The sequence below is a fragment of the Aquarana catesbeiana genome, linkage group LG03 (assembly GCF_042186555.1).
Source record: "Aquarana catesbeiana isolate 2022-GZ linkage group LG03, ASM4218655v1, whole genome shotgun sequence".
In the NCBI taxonomy this organism is placed as follows: Eukaryota; Metazoa; Chordata; class Amphibia; order Anura; family Ranidae; genus Aquarana; species Aquarana catesbeiana.
Window position 1 is genome coordinate 519489455 of NC_133326.1, and position 20224 is coordinate 519509678.

The 20224-nt window shown below is 43.3% G+C and overlaps 1 protein-coding gene across 4 annotated transcripts in view; it reads right to left on the reverse strand.

The window, feature by feature from the left end:
• Positions 1-20224, reverse strand: part of ANKS1B (ankyrin repeat and sterile alpha motif domain containing 1B) — a 241738-nt gene that overhangs the window by 105971 nt on the left and 115543 nt on the right. For all 4 annotated transcript variants that reach the window (XM_073621199.1, XM_073621197.1, XM_073621198.1 and 1 more), the window contains exon 2: positions 6778-6920. In XM_073621199.1, coding sequence (XP_073477300.1) covers positions 6778-6864 — 87 coding nt within the window. In that variant the 5' untranslated portion in view covers positions 6865-6920. The remainder of the gene's footprint in view (positions 1-6777; positions 6921-20224) is intronic.

The following is a 20224-nucleotide window of genomic DNA, read 5'->3' on the forward strand; positions in this document are numbered from 1 at the left end:
TGCCATTTTTTTTATTTTTGGTGTGCGGTCTTCCTTAGAATCCATACCAGATCTGAAGGGCCTGGTATGCAATTTTTTGGATTTTTACTGACAGGCTCATCTGTTTACATTCTGCTGATAGCCAGCAGAGATGAGTCACTTGTTGTTAGGATGTCAGCGGGTGTCAGCTCTTTAACAACCAATGATCCATCATTGCTGACTGACAGCAGGAATGAATCAAAACGCAGTACTATAAAAAATTCAAAAATGCATGAAAAACGCAACCACAATGCACTACATAATCGCACTGAATATCTGATCAAATCGCAGCCGCACTAGTGTGAACCCAGTCTAAATGCACATGCTGTGTATTTAGCTATTCTTACTGGAGTTCTGCTTTAACTCACCTGAGCATTCGACTAAATCTGCAGCAAATTGTATCCCAGAATGCTTTCAGAAAATCAGCATTTAATACACCTCAGCACATGTCTGTGCAGAATCTTTACTGTGGGACTTCAATAAACCTCTCTAATGAAGCTGATAATGGGGGTTTCCCTGCATTGAAATCTCAAGGCGCGCACTACGTCTCCCTCATCATTAGCATCGCACGGAAAGCGATCAGGCACCCAGAAGCAAGGCGCATTTCACTGTGTGGGAAATAATTACATGGTAGTGCGATCAGGGCAGGAGAAGTTTATCTCATTTACACATAAATGCAAACAAAATGACAATGGAAGCCATTAATTATATATCTGCAGTCTCCTGATCACAGGAGACAAAAATATTTTACTGGCACAAAATATGTATGAAAGGGACACCCATGGAAGAACAGTAGACATTGCGGCCATTGGGTGAATTTTATTGGGATGACTGAAGTAAGGCCTGCGAAGCAAAATGATCTCCTGAATTAGTATGTGTTGAATGTACATTGCCTGGATGAAACATAATAAAAGAAAACCTGTGCTATGTCCATACAAAGGAAACAGGTTTTCCCTAATCCCCCTACCCCTACCCAACAGCACATTCTCACTTTTGCTTTAATCACCACTCTTCTCTGTTTAGCTTTTAGGAGTGAAGAAAAATAGCTTTGCCTATAAATTGCTCTAGTTGGAGCTTACACAGGGCTGAAGACAATCCACACCCCCATGTGACCGTTCTTGGCCAATCAAGGGAGTGCTTCATTATACACAAAAGTATTGTTTATTTTTTATTTTTGCTACTGGCAGCTTAACAGAGTGTAGGGGAGTGAAGGAAAGGTAGATATGTTGTGCTGAGAAGGGGGTATTAAAGTAAACCCGCTGCTTTGGACTGTATGGGCAAAGCACAGGTTTGATTTAACATGAGCTTTTCTAAACCAGTCAAATGAAAACAAAGGATACTGAAGTCATAGAATCAGAACAGCAGCCAGGCAACTGATATTCTTTAGAATGCAGTCAATAACGACAGTCTCTGATCTAGCTGCGATAACTATTAAAGTGGTATTAAAGCTTTGTTTTTTGTTTTTTTTGTTTTTTAAATAACAAACATGTTATACTTACCTGCTCTGTGCGGTGGTTTTGCACAGGGCAGCTCCAATCCTCTTCTTTTCGTGTACCCCAGCGGTGCTCCTGGCTCCTCCCCCCTTGAGTAGTGCCCCCAGAAAAAAGAGCACTGCTACATGCTCGCTTCTGAGCCACTGCACTATGTGTCCATAAGACACATAGAGATATAAAGCCGTGGTTCGCCCCCACCCCATTGGCTCACTGGCTGTGACTGACAGCAATGCGAGCCAATGGGCTCCCACTGTGGTCTCAGCCAATGAGGGAAAGTCCCGGGACAGCTGAGGCTATCGTGAACATCACTGGATCTGGGGAAGCTGAGGTAAGGATTGGGGGGGCTTGGGGGGGCGCTGCACACAGAAGGTTTTTTGCCTTCATGCATGGAATGCATAGAATAACCTTTAGAACCACTTTTAAGTCATTGTAAAGTCTATTTTTTTTCCTACAAAAATATCAGGTCCCTCTTCTGTGATCCTGGCCCATCCTTTCTGTTCAGTGACCCCACAGCAAGCAGCTTGCTATGGGGGCACCCGAGCTGAGTCACAGCTCCCTGTGACCTTTCAGACACGGAGCCCCAATCCAACCCTACCCCCTCTCTCCCCTGATTGGTTAGTTGATTTTGATTGACAGCAGCAGCAGCCAATGCATTAAGATAAAAAAAAAACTGTTGCCTTTACGACCACTTTAAGCCACCCAAAAATGGTGCTTAAAGTGCATGTAAACTCTGAAAATAAACTTCTCTTTTTTGTTCATTTTTGGTGTGCTTAACATGCCAATGAAAGGGTTTTGATCAATAAGTATAAAAAATCTACTGATCCTGTCAGAAATCTAGTGCTGTCCAGTGCACTGTGCAGTGTTATCTTAAGCTGTGTCCTTCCCAGTTCACCTCAGTGGACAACAGATCCCTCTTTTCCCATGTTATGCAAAACAGGATAAGTAGAGAGTAGTTTGTAGTTCTGTCCTAGGGTGACAGCTATGCTCCCTCATTGATACAGTATAGTGAGTAAACACTGTCAACCTCATAAAGGAAGAGTTTGATTAGAAGAATCCCCAGGTGAATATAAATGGAGAAAGAAACTGAATGGAACTACCACAGCCATCACATCTATATGTGATCTATACATCTAGACCAGGGGTTTCCAAAGTTTTTAAACAAAGTTTATTGTCTTAGGGAGCCAGACTGTGGCCAATGGGTGTAGAAAATGCCCCAGCGTCAGTGGAAGTAAACAGTGCGCCATCATTGGTTTAAGTTGGAGGAATAGTACCCCATTGTTGGTATTAGTGGGTGTAATAGTGTCCCATTGTTGGTATCAGTGGGAAGAATAGTGCCCCATTGTTGGTATCAGTGGGAAGAATAGTGCCCCGTTGTTGGTGTTGGTGGGAGAAAAAGGGCTCCATCGTTGGTATCTGTGGGAGGAATGATGCTCCATCACTGGGCCAGATAAAGACAAGCAAAGGGCCGCATCCGGCTCCCGGGCTGCAGTCTGGAGACCACTGATCTAGGCAGAGGTTCAGACAAAGGTTGTAACCCTACCCTACTCTATCAAAAACTGCCTAGCAAATGTTTGGGTAAGTTGGCAAAAGAAAAATCCCCCCCCCCTCCCACTGGATAAAAGGTATGCCCATCCTTTAGCCATCTTGAAACATTATATTATCATGTCGTGATATTTCTTTCATGTACCCAGGTGCTAAGTGAAGACCATCATAAATGAAAACAAGGTCAAAGCAGGGCAGGGCTAACACATAGGCAAGAGAGGTGCATCTCTGGTAGTAATGCGGGGGGGAGGGATAAGATAGATCCACTTACTACTGCTGATTACGCAGCTTTACATCTAGCTCCTGCTGAAGTATATGAAGAGCACTCTCAACACCTCTGTGTGTGAATAAGACCTGAATATGTTGGTTGCCGTATTCATTCATAAATGTAATAATATTGTTTAATGCAGTTTATGTACCAACAAAATATTTGTCTCACATAAGCAGATTTGCAGTCAACCTGCAATTGTTTAAATAATTTTTTTTAAATTAAATTGTTCCCAGTTAACCCCTTATTGATCTATAGTTAACCCAAAATAGGTCTTATTAACTCCTGCTTAGCCAAAGCTGATTGACTGGGTGAAGGAAATTTTGTTGGACTAGCATCAAATATTCATACTCTAGTCAATTGCATCATGACTAATTAAAACTGCCCCTAAGTGGTAAAAAACAGGACTAACAGTCTGCAGAATTTCTACATTATATATGTCTTTATCTTAACTATTTTTTACAGGCGCTAGAGGCTGATCATTCTACTGTTATATGGTGCTCTGCATTAACTTCCCATTTAATTGTCATTTACTGGAGCCCGTTGAAAAATATCCTCAGGAAAGTAATGTTAGGCTTTAGAGGTGAAACCATAATATCTAATCAGCTGCTGAGCTCTGTGATGGTCATTGCCGCATATAATATGATATTTCCTCAGTCCATTGCTAAATGACACTTAGGATACATTTTAGCCTTGTCATAAAATCAGCTTTTAATAATATGAACTCGCCTCCATAGTTTTACTTATATTTCTTGACTTTTTATATTAAGACCTCTTCAAGATACTTTTAATAACCTGCTTTACGGTCTACATAAAGTTCAATTCAGTGGGGAAGGATAATTTAGAGCTTTTAAAGTCAGTAGTAGTTATTTTAAAAGCTATCTAGTCCATAGGCTGAGTTAATAAAAGCATGGTTTGCTTTTTGGGTGAGTTTGGAAGCTGACATTTAAATCAAGCACCTGTGAATTTAAAGTGTATCAAGTGTATGAACAAAAAGGTAATACCGTATATACTTGAGTATAAGCCGAGTTTTTCAGCACATTTTTTTGTGCTGAAAGTGCCCCCCTCGGCTTATACTCGAGTCAAGAACTTGGTGCTAGGAACCCCAAATTTGGTGTGCAAACCCAGAGGAACTAGCACTACCACATATCCAAAGCTGGGGTTCCTAGCACCAAGTGGCCCCGAGGGCTCCAAAATCGGTTCAGAAAATGTCATACTCTGCTGCAGAAAAATGCTTGACATTTTCTGAACCGAATTTGGGGCCCCATATCTTGGGGCCACTGGGTGCTAGGAATCCCAGCTGGATATGTTGTAGAGCTAGTTCCACTGGGTTTGCACACCAAATTTGGGGTTCCTAGCACCAAGTAGCCCCAAGATACGGGGCCCCAAAGTCGGTCAACTGTGTCCATCTGCAGAAATGTCATTTTGGGACCCTTTGGGTCCAGAGACCCCAAATTTTGGCTGCAGCTAAGGGGCATCTAGGAACCCTTAACTACAGAGTTTGAAGTTCAGGGACCTATGGCTGCAAATGGACACAATGAGACATGCAAATGAGCACAGTGAGGCAGCAAATACGCATTGTTGACCCTCTTTTACACTTACAGTAGCTGCGCATTTCTCACCCTAGGCTTATACTCGAGTCAATACGTTTTCCCAGTTTTTTGTGATAAAATTAGGTGACTCGGCTTATATTCGGGACGGCTTATACTCGAGTATATACGGTTAACTTTTAGGTTACTAGTCCTTATATGTGTGGCTGTGTTTTTGTACCAGACTTTTACTGCATTATTTTTTTCTGGCAATCCTGCCAGTAACACATTTTCTATCCTAGGGTGACAAGGTTCACTCACTGCACTGTATATGAAGGGGCAACGTTGTCACCTTAGCAGGACTAAGGTCCTGTTTCGGGGGAAACAGGGTAGCTGTGAACAATATAACTGATAGGAGTGCAGCACAGAAAGTTATCAGCTAACAAGATACAGGCAGGATCAGCAAGGATTTTTTTCACACATTGAACAGATATAACAAAACGCTTTCAACTGTGTATTTAACAAACAAAAAAGGACCAAAGAAAAGAAGTGCATTGTTAAAGAATATGTTACCGCAATATTTCACATTCCCGATATGTGCCTGCTGTACCATGTACTTGTATAAAAAAGTATCCTGTTCTCTTTGCATTGCTTACTTTGTGTGAAATCCTTGGTCTTCCTGCCAGTCCCTCTGCTTTCCTATTAAAAACTGACCACACTAAGCAGGAGAGCACAGCGTGGTCAGTTCTCTAGCTGTGCTGGGAACTCGGCCTGCTCTTCTCCAATGATCAGATGTGTCTTGACACACCCCTTCCCTATACGCTTTAAGGTTTAGATACTTTTTAATGCATTTTTTTTGTCCAGAGAATGATAGAAAAGATATTACATACACGTCAGTTCTCTTTAATAAAAAGAAGGCAATCGCAGACGAATTGTATTGACTTTACGTTATCCTCAGGGTGACAGTCAATGTGCTCAGGTACTGTATTTCAACTATAAGGCACTGGATAATGACAATGGTTTGCAAATCTTAACTACTTCATTGGTGAAGGAAATCTGACAAATCTTTCCATGTGGATCTAAAGCTAGATCGATGGCCACACATGGATCGAAATGCTGCCATTCTATCCATGTGTAACCATTCCCGTTAGACAGAAATCAAACATTAAATCGATTCTTAACTTTGCTCGCTGGCTGTAGGAAAAAATACAAATCATTTATGGTCAGCTTTAGATGTCACTTTTATCCTTCAAGAGTTCCCTTGAATTCAAAGAACTTTTGAAGGCCAATTGAGGAAGTGTAGACCCAAACCTTTTGTAAATGTGCAAAAATGTTGAACCTGATAAACATGGTTTAGCACAAAGGACTCATCTGTCGTACCTCCTAACAATCACAGATTTCCCAATATTTTAGGAGGAAGGTTTGTCAAATGTGGGTATATAATATATCTAAATATGGTCAGAGCTTGGGTAAGTGGCTGTGTATGTGTGGGAAATATGGCCAAAGTGGAGCAGAAGTTTGGGCACGTGGACATTAAAAATTTAAATAAGCCAAAGGTGAGGAAGAGTTTGAGTAAGTGGGTGTGAAATATGTAAATGTGTCAAAGGGGAGGAAAAGTTTGGAAAAGAGGCTATGTGAGTGTAAAATATATAAATATGCAGAGAGGGGAGAAGGAGCTGAGGCCAGTAGACATGAAATATGTAAATTCATCAGAGGATAACAAGGATCTGGGCAGGATAGTCCTACTGTGTCCTTATTTTTACCTTGGGAGGAAAAGTCTAGATACATAAACATCAACTCTTCAGTGGCACTATGGATTTGTCAAAGCATACCCAAGATGTATATCTTCTAATACCATTAAATTCTATCCTCTAGAGTTGAATACACAAGCATAACAAAAGCTTATGTCATTATGCAAGTGTTTTACCTGAGCCATCTGTCTTTCAAGTTTTGACCTTGGTATATCATCGAAATAATTCTCATTTCTTCTCCTCCGTCCATCCCCTTGCATCATAATGTGGGAAAAATCGAGCGATCCACCAGTCGGATACAGCTTTGCGGATTTTGTGACTGAAAAGGAAAAGAGGAATATATTAGTAATATACATTTGGGGTAGATGGCTGACATATTTGTAGAACTGGTCATGGCGGCCCATGAAGGAAGGTAAAAATTACTGCAGGTCAAACCACCACTGTTTGCACAAAATAGTGGTGGGGTTTAAGAAATTAGGAGGGAAACTATACAGGTTTTGGATCAATTTTGTTATTTATGAAATGTGTGAGTTTTTAAACTATTGCTTGATATCTGATTTTTTTTTACTATATACAATTTTTTGTTTTACAAACAAATGTATTTTACTGTATACTGGGTGAAAGATTACCAGAGCACTGTGAATAATCTAATGCTACAAAAGCCCGTCAGCCCGTCCGACAGACTTTCGACGGACTTTTGGCGGACTTTTGGCGGACTTGCGGCAGACTTTCTAACGAACGGACTTGCCTACATACGATCACACAAAAGTCCGACGGATTCGTACGTGATGACGTACACCGGACTAAAATAAGGAAGTTGATAGCCATTAGCCAATAGCTGCCCTAGCGTGGGTTTTTGTCCGTCGGACTAACATACAGACGAGCGGATTTCTGGGTCCGGCGTAGTTACGACGTAAAGATTTGAAGCATGTTTCAAATCTAAAGTCCGTCAGATTTGCGGCTGGAAAAGTCCGCTGAAAGTCCGGGGAAGCCCACACACGATCGGATTGTCAGCCGGCTTTAGTCCGTCGGCGTCCGTCGGACTTTTGTAGACGAAAAGTCCGACTGTGTGTACGCGGCATAAGAGCAGAGCACAGTCTGCATTTACCTCCTATTCAGGTTAGACAATAGTAAATATTTACATGACTAAAATAAAAACATGTTTAAAAAATGTTGTAATCCACTTACTATAATAAATAAATGTAAAGTATACAATAGATATACATTTCATTTAAGATTTTCCCATTATTTTTCCCACTAGGTACAAAATTTTAGTTACTAATTTCACAGTGATAAAAGACATGGAGGGCAAGGAATTTCACTCTATATTGCCCTGAGGCTCCATGTATGATAAAAACGGTTAAAGAAGCAGGTGTTACTGACAGGACAGACTGGGCTCTAAGACCCCATTCACACAGGGGCAACACGACTTGCAGGTCGCCTCAGCGAGGCGACCTGCAAACGAATGCCCGGGCGACTTGCAAAACGACTTCTGCATAGAAGTCTATGCAAGTCGCCCCAAGTCGCCCCCGAAGTCATACAGGAACCTTTTTCTAAGTCGGAGCGACTTGCGTCGCTCCCCTTAGAACGGCTCCATAGTACAGAACGGGAGGCGACTTGTCAGGCGACTAGGTCGCCTGACAAGTCGTCCCTGTGTGAATGGGGTCTAAAGGTTACCCATGCCTCAAAACTTTCTGAGATGAAAAAGAAGGAAGCTTATAGGTAAAACACACCCAATTACACAAACCAAGGACAAATAATTAACAGAATTAGCAAAAGAATGATTGTTTCACCACCACTTCATACAGTTTTTTCAAAATAAAAAATTCATTAATTTATGGGTTGGATGAAAGATTTAAGCCCCGTATACACGGTCAGAAAATCATACGAAAAATACCACTTTAGGAGCGATCGCACGATCATCGGATCCTTAGTACAGAGCTTTCCAGAGCCGATCATGACAGCTTATCCGATATTATCGGATCGGACATGAACGGAAATATTTTTCGTACGATACCAGATCATACAATTTTCGTTTAATCAGTACAGTTGTCGCTCGAAAATGCAATACAAATACACTACAACACATTACATCACATCTGAATTTTTTTCTGTCGTATGAGAATTTTCGTGACTTTAGTAAACTCTTCAGGTTCGATCTGAGATTAGCATGCAAAAAAAAAAAACGGACGATCATTTGTCCGATAATCTCATTGTGTGTACCAGGCATAAGTGTAATATAACACTTCTGGTAGTTGAATAGTAGAATGTGTACAAAAGTCAATTAATCAAACCACAAAAACAAGGAAGGAAAGGGGGACAGAGGGGTTTCAAATGGACAGTTCCTTAGCTTGGTAATGTCTTCCATAATCCTGCCCTACCTTTAGGGGGAAAAGCACTGCCTAGCAATGAAATTTAGGCTCCCCAAAATGCACTTTAGAGCTGCAGTCATGGATGCTTCCTGTCTATGTTGCAGCTCCAGAGCCCAAAACTTTAAATCAAGAGAGAACTAAGCTGAAGACAAGGGAGGACTGGCTGAGGGTAAGGAGGGCCACCCCCTCCAGGCTGGTATTAAGAAGATATGCTGGGATGGTGCCCCTAAGTGGGGATATTTCACTATTCGGGTTTCACAGAGTGGAACCTGAAGTCAGAGGCTTTTATAGTTACCTGTTCCTTGTTCAGATCTGCGAACACAGCTTCTAGCATAAGGAGGTCTTTCACCATCAACCTTTTTTACAGCTCTGAGATGTTATATGACTGCATACCTCCCAACCTTCCCGGATTTGCCGGGACCATCCCGGGATTTGATTTAAAAACTGGCGTCCCACAAGTACAGGGCTAAATACCAGAGCTCAGTGCCAGAACAATTTCCAGCAATCCGCTCCACTAACCCTCCTTAAATGGGCATGCTAGAGCGGGCACCTGACATGCCTACCCCGCATCTCTTGCCTCACATGCTCACCTTATGGGCAGTCAGTATAATCACTCACTGCAGACTGACTGAACCTGCCTCCTACCCGGCTCTGAAGATTTCATGTACACAGGCCAAGAGGAGGAGCCGGGGGGGGGGGGGGGACACCGCAACGCATGAATCTGTGCTGATCTTAGGTATATGCATGAGGGGAGAACACAGTGATTAGGAAGAGGGAGAAAACAGTTACTGGAAAGGGGGTGAAGACAGTGACTGAGAAGGGGGAGAAGACAGTGACTGGGAAGGGGGAGAAGACAGTGACTGGGAAGGGGGAGAGGACAGTGACTGGGAAGGGGAGAACACAGTGGCCAGGAAAGTAGGGTAGGTCGCAGGTAACAAAGCTTCATGCAAGGAGTGATTTGAGGGAAGGATATGCGCTGGGGGCGATTTGGAAGAGGAGAGAACTTGTGCTAGAAGGGGGGGGGGGTTGGATGTAGAGTCTGACCTCCCCCAACCCCCCCTTTATAGCATAAGTCTTCCCACCCCCACCCCCAAAGAGATTCCAGCTGCAATAGAGGGGGCAATCATGGCAATTGGGACCCCAAGAACCCCACAAGAGATGCTGCCTGGGTGCCTGCACTAAGGCACTCCTTACAAGCAGGTTAGTGGAGCCACGTGCCTTGTTTTGGCAACTGGCTCAGGGACGCAGATTTGTGGGATAATGGGATTTCGTTCAAATCCCAGAAGAAAGGTTAATGCTGGGATAAGGGGGTAAGATTTGTGTTAGAAGTAGGGAGAGGATTTGTGCTAGGAGAGGGGATTTGGTGGAAAGAGGATTTGTGCTGCAGGGATTTGTTCTGGGATGCTGAGTTGTGCTGGAAGGGGTGATGTTTGAAGATTTGTGCTGGGAGGAGGAATTTGGGGGAGAAGACTTGTGCCAGAAGTGAGGAAAGAATTAATGCTGGGAGGGGGATTTGTGCCAGAAGGGGGGATTTGTGCTTGGAGAGAATTTTTCTAGGCGGAGGAATTGTGGGGGGGGATTTAAGATTCTGGGAGGGGGTATTGGAAATAATGAGGATTTGTGCTGGGGGGATTTGTACAGGGTAGTTCGGTAGGGGGGGATTTGTACTGGAATGGGGGTTGTGCTAGGAGGGTGAATTAGGGGGTGGAAGAGGAATTATTTTGGAAGGGACAATTTGGGGGAATTGAGGGGAATGGGGATCTGTGCTGGAATGGAGAAGAAGAGGAATTGTGCTGGGAGGGGAGATTTGGGGGTGGAGTAAGATTTGTGCTGAGGAAGGGGGAAGAAGATTTGTGCTAGGAGGGTGTGATTTGTTCTGGAAGGGGAGAGAGGATGTTTGCAGGGGGGATAAAGATTTGCTCTGGGAGGGGCGAGTGTTCTTTTTTTTTTTTTTTTTTTGGCGGGAGGGAGTGGGAATTTTTGCTGAAAGGGTAAAGTTGGGGATACACTGTATTGTACATTGCATAATTCCGACCAAAGTGTTAATTGTCTCGGTTACTGGATTCTAAGCAGTCACTGACTGAAGTTCTTCTGTAAGGTAGGCGCAGACAAAGTGTTAGCTCTCTGTCTATTTTCAGTGTGTGCAAAACCATATATAATGGAAGCTTTTCTTTTATTTTAACGATCGTGCTGAAAGTTATATGTGTCAGTGAGACTCTTTCTTGTGCACAGCAATCAAAGCATATTTTATAGGTACAAGTAAACCCAGGTTTTATTTAACCATGCCCCTTAAGCTCTTCCCACTGTTAACAATTTGGCCACACCCACTTTTTGCTGCCACATGCTTACTGCCCTCCATAAGTGTCCCTCATGCTCAAGTTCAAAATTTGGGAGGTATGTGACTGATTGTCACAAGGAAGTTTCTTTAGCCCATAGAAAGTCCCTCACATGAAAAAGCTAGTTGGTTTGTGTTTGCCCCTGGGGAAACAGGATTCCCAGTCCTCGCCTTCCTGAGCGGGAAACCAGGAGGTGGGCAGAACTAGGGTTGCACTGGTGGGCAGGGGTGGGGTTGCATTGTGGGCAGTGGGGAGTACTGAAAAGGTATCCCCACATAACAGAAAGGGGACTGAAGCCCTGCCTATCTGTGGTTATTCAGTAATATAATGAAAAGAGCGCACATGTGGGAATTTTCTCCTGGGCTCATGAAGTTAAGGGGCCTAAACATAGATGCTCTCCTGTCCTTTTTACAACTTCATGTGTACATTGCAATAACTACAGAATAAATCACAATTTCGTTTTCTTTCATGCTCCTTCTTACTCTCCCGTCTGCCGTCTGAGCTTCTCGCAGGCATATAAGGACTGCAAAATGTGAAATGCAAAATTCATGATCACATAATTTAATATTTTCAAAACAACTTTCAATCTGCCCCCTCGCTAGTCTCATTGAGGGAGGCACATAGAGCGTCTCCAAGAGGAAACATAAGAGTTTAGCCTCAGCTCAGAAAAGAGAAGGAAAAAAAATTCTCCCGCTAGCTAGTAGAGCTTGAGAAACGACTTCAGAATCCAAATGCATCAATTCTCTAAAAGAGCAAGCAAACATACTCAAAGTAGAGCTAAATCTATTTATTTTTACAATACAATAAAACAAGCACTAAGTTTGCTTCAACTTTCCTGCAAATAAACCTATTTCAGCGACAGCGCACAAGTTAAAGTCAAGCTGAAAACTTTTTTGTTGTTGTTTTGGATAGCGTGCAAATATTAGAACTCCTGTGGGGTTTACGCTGCTATCCGGGTCCTCATTGGGGATTAGGGATGAGCTTGGTTCGGTTCGCACCAGAACTTGTGAACAGGCAAGAAATTTGTACGAACATGCGAACACCATTAAAGTCTATGGGACACGAACATGAAAAATCAAAAGTGCTCATTTTAGGGGCTTATATGCAAGTTATTGCCATAAAAAGTGTTTGGGGGCCTTGGTCCTGCCTCAGGGGACATGTATCAATGCAAAAAAAAGTTTTAAAAACAAGCCATTTTTTCAGGAGCAGTGATTTTAATAATGCTTAAAGGGGTTATAAAGGTTTGTGTTTTTTCACCTTAATGCAACCTATGCAACCTGTCAGTGACCGGCTACCCGTTTTACTTACCTGAACCCTCGAACTTGACCAATGGGGACGAGCTCTCTCTCTGCCTGTGGTTCTCGGCTCCTAATTGGATAGATTGATAGCAGCGCAGCCAATGGCTCCTGCTGCTGTCAATCAAATCCAATGACGCAGGCGCCGGGGGGCGGGGCTGAGTCCTGCATTCAGCCTCTATGGATGCTGAATGCTGGACTCGGGAGCGCGCCCGCAAGGTAACCCCCCGGGAGAGCGCTTCTCCCAGGGGGTTAATCTGATGTGGGGGGGAGCCGTGAGAGCCGCCGAGGGACCCCAGAAGAGCAGGTTCGGGGCCACTCTGTGCAATACGAACTGCACAGTGGAGGTAAGTATATTTGTTATTTAAAAAAAAAAAAACGAACCTTTAGTGTCACTTTAACCACTTGACCACTGGGCACTTAAACCCCCTTCCTAACCAGACCAATTTTCAGCTTTCGGTGCTCTCACATTTTGAATGACAATTACTCAGTCATGCAACATTGTACTTATATGAAATTTTTGTCCTTTTTTCACACAAATAGAGCTTTTTTTTGGTGGTATTTAATCACCACTAGGCTTTTATTTATTGCGCTATAAAAAAAAAAAGTCCGAAAATTCTGTAAAAAAATAAATTTTTCTTCGTTTCTGTTATAAAATCTTGCAAATTAGTAATTTTTCTTCATAAATTTTGGGCAAAATTTATACTACCACATATCTTTGGTAAAAATAACCCAAACTAGTGTAAATTATTTGGTCTTTGTAAAAGTTATAGAGTCCACAAGCTATGGTACCAATCTCTGAAAATTGATCACACCTGATGTACTGATGGCCTATCTCATTTCTTGAGACCCTAAGGGTCGGTTCACACATGGGCAACACGACTTTAGCGCGACTTTGTACCGCGACTTCAACGCGGCTTCAGCGCGACTTTAGCGCGACTTTAGCGCGACTTCAGCGCGACTTCGGCAAATTACGAGGCGACTTGAAGTCGCCTCCATGACAGGCGACTTTGCCTGTGGCCAATCACCTCTCTGGGAGGGAGGGGGGGAGGGAGGGGTTTTCTCTGCAAAGTCGCTTGACTTTACAGAGAGATCCGACTTGCAGGCGACTTACATTGAGTTGAATGGGTACAAGTCGCCTACAAGTCGGATAGAAGTAGTACAGGAACCTTTTCTGAAGTCGGAGCGACTTCAGTAGTGTCAATTAAGACGCTCCCATTGCCTACCATGTTAATCTAAATACAAAGCGACTTGGGGCGACTTGGGGCGACTTGAGGGCGTACAAGTCGGATCCCAAGTCGCCCCAGTGTGAACCGACCCTAACAAGCCAGGAAAGTACAAATACCCCCTAAATGACCCCTTTTTGGAAAGTAGACATTCCAAGATATTTAGTAAGAGGCATGGTGAGTTTTTTGCAGTTGTAATTTTTCCCACAATTCTATGCAAAATCAAGATTTTTTTTTCTTTCTTTTTTCACAAAATTGTTATATTAGCTGGTTATTTCTCACATACAGCATATGCACAGCACAAAGTACACCCCAAAACAAATTCTACTCCTGCTCCTGAGTATGGAGATACCATATGTGTGAGACTTTTACACAGCATGGCCACATACAGAGGCGCAACATGCAGGGAGCACTGCCAGGCGTTCTTGGAGCATAAATTACACATCTAATTTCTTGACTACCTCCTATGCCCTGTACACACGATAGGATTTTCCGATGGAAAATATGTGATAGGACCTTGTTGTCGGAAATTCCGACCGTGTAGGCTCCATCACACATTTTCCATAGGAATTTCTGACACACAAAGCTTGAGAGCTTGCTATAAAATTTTCCGACAACAAATTCCGTTGTCGGAAATTCCGATCGTGTGTACACAAATCTGATGCACAAAGTGCCACGCATGCTCAGAATAAATTAAGAGAGGAAAGCTATTGGCTACTGCCCCGTTTATAGTCCCGACGTACGTGTTTTACATCACCGCGTTCAGAACAATAAGATTTTCCGACAACTTTGTGTGACCGTGCGTATGCAAGACAAGTTTGAGGCAACATCTGTCAGAAAAAATCCATGGATTTTGTTGTCGGAATGTCCGACCGTGTATACAGGGCATTACACTTTTGAAGTCCCTGGAGCACTAGGACAATGGAAATGCCACAAAAATGACCCAATTTTGGAAAGAAAACAACCCAATGTATAATCTATGAGGCATAATGAGTCTTTTGAACATGTCATTTTTTCTACAAGTTTTTGGAAAATGTGTAAAGAAAATGAAAACACATTTTTTTTACACAAAGTTGTCCATTTATACAATATTTCTAACACACAGCATGTACATACCAAAAATTACACCCCAAAATAGATTCTCCTACTCCTCCTGAGTATGGCGATACCACATGTGAACAAGAAAAATGTCGAATTAACTGCGCAACAAAAAGAAATATTAACCATCTATGCTGCAGAGTCCTATGTATGACACAAACACACAAAAATCGAATGAGAAAAAACCTCCTGAGTATGGCGATACCACATGTGAGACTTTTACACAGCCTGGCCACATAGAGAGGCCCAACAGGCAGGGAGCACCGTCAGGTGTTCTAGGGGCATAAGTTTCAAATCTAATTTGACTACCTATTACACTTTTGTGAGGCACTGTAGTGGCATGGATGTGGCATGGATGAGAACTGATGTGGCATGGATGAGCATGAATGGGGATAGATGAGCCCTGGATGGGGATGGCTGAGTATGGATGGGATGACTGAGCATGAATGAGTATGGCTGAGTATGGCGGGGTACGACTGAGTACGGCTGGGTACGGCTGAGTATGGATGGGATGGCTGGGTACGGATGGGATGGATGGGTACTGCTGAGTACGGCTGAGTATGGCTGGGTATGGCTGAGTATTGCTGGGTATGACTGAGTATTGCTGGGTATGGCTGAGTATGGCTGAGTACGACTGAGTATTGCTGGGTATGGCTGAGTATGGCTGGGTATGGCTGAGTATTGCTGGATATGGCTGGGTATGACTGAGTATTGCTGGGTATGGCTGAGTATGGCTGGGTATGACTGAGTATTACTGGGTATTGCTGGGTATGGCTGAGTATGACTGAGTATTGCTGGGTATGGCTGAGTATTGCTAAGTATGGCTGAGTATGGCTGGGTATGGCTGTGTATGGCTGAGTATGGCTGGGTATGACTGAGTATTGCTGGGTATGGCTGAGTATGGCTGGGTATGACTGAGTATTGCTGGGTATGGCTGAGTACGACTGAGTATTTCTGGGTATGGCTGAGTATGGCTAAGTATTGCTAGTTATGGCTGAGTATGGCTGGGTATGGCTGAGTATTGCTGGGTATGGCTGAGTATTGCTGGGTATGGGGGTATGACTGAGTATGGCTGGGTATGACTGAGTATTGCTGGGTAAGGCTGAATATGGCTGGGTATGACTGAGTATTGCTGGGTATGGCTGAGTATGGCTGAGTACGACTGAGTATTGCTGGGTATGGCTGGGTATGGCTGAGTATGGCTGGGTATGGCTGTGTTGCTGTTAGAGTGTTCTCCCCACGCCCCCCCCCCATCAGCAGGACAATAAGTGAGGGTAAATCTTTCTAATGGCATAGTGTACAGTGTACACTATAGTGTACAGCTTGTATAACAGTGTAAATTTGCTGTCCCCTCAAAATAACTCAACACACAGCCATTAATGTCTAAACCGCTGGCAACAAAAGTGAGTACACCCCTAAGTGAAAATGTTTTCCCTCTCCGGTGTCATGTGACTCGTTAGTGTTACAAGGTCTCCGGTGTGAATGGGAAGCAGGTGTGTTAAATTTGGTGTTATCGCTCTCACTCTCATACTGGTCACTGGACGTTCAGCATGGCACCTCATGGCAAAGAATTCTGAAAAAAAGAATTGTTGCTCTACATAAAGATGGCCTAGACTATAAGAAGATTTCCAAGACCCTGAAACTGAGCTGCAGCACGGTGGCCAAGACCATACAGCAGTTTAACAGGACAGGTTCCACTCAGAACAGGCCTCGCCATGGTCGACCAAAGAGGTTGAGTGCACATGCTCAGTGCCATATCCAGATGTTGTCTTTGGGAAATAGATGTATGAGTGCTGCCAGCATTGCTGCAGAGGTTGAAGGGGTGGGGGTCAGCCTGTCAGTGCTCAGACCATACGCTGCACACTGCATCAAATTGATCTGCATTTCTGTTGTCCCAGAAGGAAGCCTCTTCTAAAGATGATGCACAAGAAAGCCCGCAAACAGTTTGCTGAAGAAAAGCAGACTAAGGACATGGATTACTGAAACCATGTCCTGTGGTCTGATGAGACCAAGATAAACGTATTTGGTTCAGATGGTGTCAAGCATGTGTGGTGGCAACCAGGTGAGTACAAAGACAAGTGTGTCTTGTCTACAGTCAAGCATGGTGGTGGGAGTGTCATGGTCTGGGGCTGCATGAGTGCTTCCGGCACTGGGGAGATACAGTTCATTAAGGGAACCATGAATGCCAACATGTACTGTGACATACTGAAGCAGAGCAGTATGTCACAGTACCCTCCCTTCAGAGTATTCCAACATGATAACAATCTTAAACACACCTCCAAGACGACCACTGCCTTGCCAAAGAAGCTGAGGGTAAAGGTGATGGACTGGCCAAGCATGTCTCCAGACCTAAACCCTAGTGAGCATCTGTGGGGCATCCTCAAAGGTGGAGGAGTGCAAGGTCTCTAAGATCCACCAGCTCCGTGATAATGGAGGAGTGGAAGAGGACTCCAGTGGCAACCTGCGAAGCTCTGGTGAACTCCATGCCCAAGAGAGTTAAGGCAGTGCTGGAAAATAATGGTGGCCGCACAAAACATTGACATTTTGGGCCCAATTTGGACATTTTTACTTATGGGTGTACTCACTTTTGTTGCCAGCGGTTTAGACATTAATGGCTGTGTGTTGAGTTATTTTGAGGGGACAGCAAATTTACACTGTTTTATAAGCTGTACACTCACTACTTTACATTGTAGCAAACTGTTATTTCTTCAGTGTTGTCACATGAAAAGATATAATAAAATATTTACAAGAATGTGAGGGGTGTACTCACTTTTGTGAGATACTGTACATAAATACTGCTAAATACCCTTTCTCATCAGCAATAAATAGCAGTCTTATGACTTCTATAAGTGTCTGCTTATAGATTGTTGGAGGAGTTTTCATTATCCTCTGACTGTCCAATGAGGCTGCAGGACCCTTGACCCTCTGTCTGGACTGTGCTGATTGGCTCTGTGCTGATCACATCCTCCCCCCCAACAAAAGAAAAAACACTCTAGCAATACACACCAATCTGAGCATGTGCAGAGGGTCCCCAAGGCTCTGTTCTATCAGGAGATGGATTGGGGACTGTGGAAGAAGGGGAGGATCAGGGAAGACAGGATCAAACAGCCTTTTTACACAATGCAGAGGACTAACCCCTTAGGTTCCACAGTGAGTATAACAAGCATGCTTTACTGCATATACAGACTGATTTTACTGTTGTGGGTTTAGTAACAATTTAAGGGGGGCGCCCGGGTCCTTAACAACCAATAACTTGCATAGTTGTTAAGGAGCAGGTGGCCGCTGCATCCTTAACAACCGATGAGTCATCAGCTGTCAGTGGGGTTCCCCGTTGACAGCTGAAAGTAAAAAAAAAAAAAACTGCTGGAAATTAAAAAAATCTGGAAAAAAATGGCATGGGGTCCCCCCACAATCCATACCAGACCCTCATCCGAGCATGCAGCCTGGCAGGTCAGGAAAGAAAGGGGATGAGCGAGCACCACTTGCCCTCAACATGAGCGGGTGCTTTGGGGCAGGGGAGGAACCATGCTGACAGCTGATGACTCATCGGTTGTTAAGGACGCGGCTGTCCGCTCCTTAACAACCAGGTTGTTTACTGGTTGTTAAGGATGCTGGCAGCTGCCAGTTCCCTAAATATCGCATGCTGGGACTACTACTTATTTACCGCATGCATTTTTTTTTTTTGGTAATTGACTTTCACTACTGTTTTATGCGGTATGTACCGAGCATTGTGGACTATTAACAGTGGAGTGACAAAGCAATAATAGCCTAACCACACTGTTAGATGAAACATATTGCATTTGAACACACATTTCATTAGCACTTTTTTGCATTTTCTGCATAGACAACACACAAACACTTATTATTTCTGTATGACATTTAGATTTTTTTCTAAGATCAATAAACCATTCTCCATCAGACATGTTACAGTTACTAGTCCATGATTGTCTCCCGATAATTAAACAAGCACTCAGTAATTATGCAAAGCGCGTAACGCGGAGATCTAATTTAGCCCAGTGTGGATTATCTTGTACCATTCTTATTAGATCTAATCGGACCACTTCATAAATCATGACATTCACCTAGGAGGCAGAGAGTAATAGGACTTTTCTGTACTTTCAGCAGATGAACCAGACACAAAGGAGAACATCTGAACAATGGCAGAGAAGCAGCATCTGGAAAAGATCAATGTATAAACTGATCATCCTCAAATCATAAAATAATGTTAAAACCTTATTATTATAACGCTGGCCTCTAAAAAGGCAGCTGTAGCCTTTTTTAATGTTTTTCTGGGTATACATGAAAACTGTAAATAGCTTTATAAATGTGTGTTAAAGTAGCATAAAAAAATGTTAAGTGCATGCATGGTCAGTAATGTATAACACTTCAAAGTACATATTTCTTCCGCCAGAGATCACAGTACTCCCTCTGACAATCCTTTCATCTGTTTTACTCTCCAGGCGGACAACACTATTTTTTTCAGGCATCATCCAAGGGCTACTTCCAGGACAGAGATGCTGGCTCAGAGATGACACCATCATGTAAATCCTGGTGCCTGTGAAGTCCTTGACTGTGTTCACAAATGTATGAAATGTATGAAACTGATTAGCTCCTGCTGCAACCTCTCGCTTTGTCACTTGCTACAAAGTTATGATGTACATTCTAATTACTGTTAAAAATAAATTAAAGGAAATACTTCATTCTGCCTGCAGCAGACAGACTGAGGTCATCATTTCAGCCATGGCAAAGGCACCGGACTAGAGCTCAACAACTGCATTTTAACCACTTGATCACCCACCGCACATATACTGCGGCAGGGCGTGGCACTTCTGGGTCTGGGGGCGCGCGCTCTCGCCCCCGGCGACCTGCTCCCCACGTGATCATACACAGCGGGAGCCCAGTGACGGGTACCATAGACTCGATGTCCGTTGGCACTTTTTTTTTACTATTTTACTAATTTTGTGTAAAAACAAAACAAAAAGCAATGTAAAGTAATCTCTTTCCCCCTGCCACCTATAGGCACAAGCCTAGTGTGCCTAATGATAAAATTGACCCTGAAAGTATGTAATATTATACTGTAAGTATACATAGCACAGACATACTTGCTGACTATATATGCAAGCTTGATTTCCTGCTTGGTACCTCTGCAAAATGGTTCTGCTTTGAAGATCTTCATTTCTTACTGAAGACAAAAGACTGCATTCTCTAATGACATGGAACAATCAAAGTGCTTTACACCCTTCAGCACAGAGAATGATGACCTTGACAGATTATGGTAACTTAAAATGTACCTACA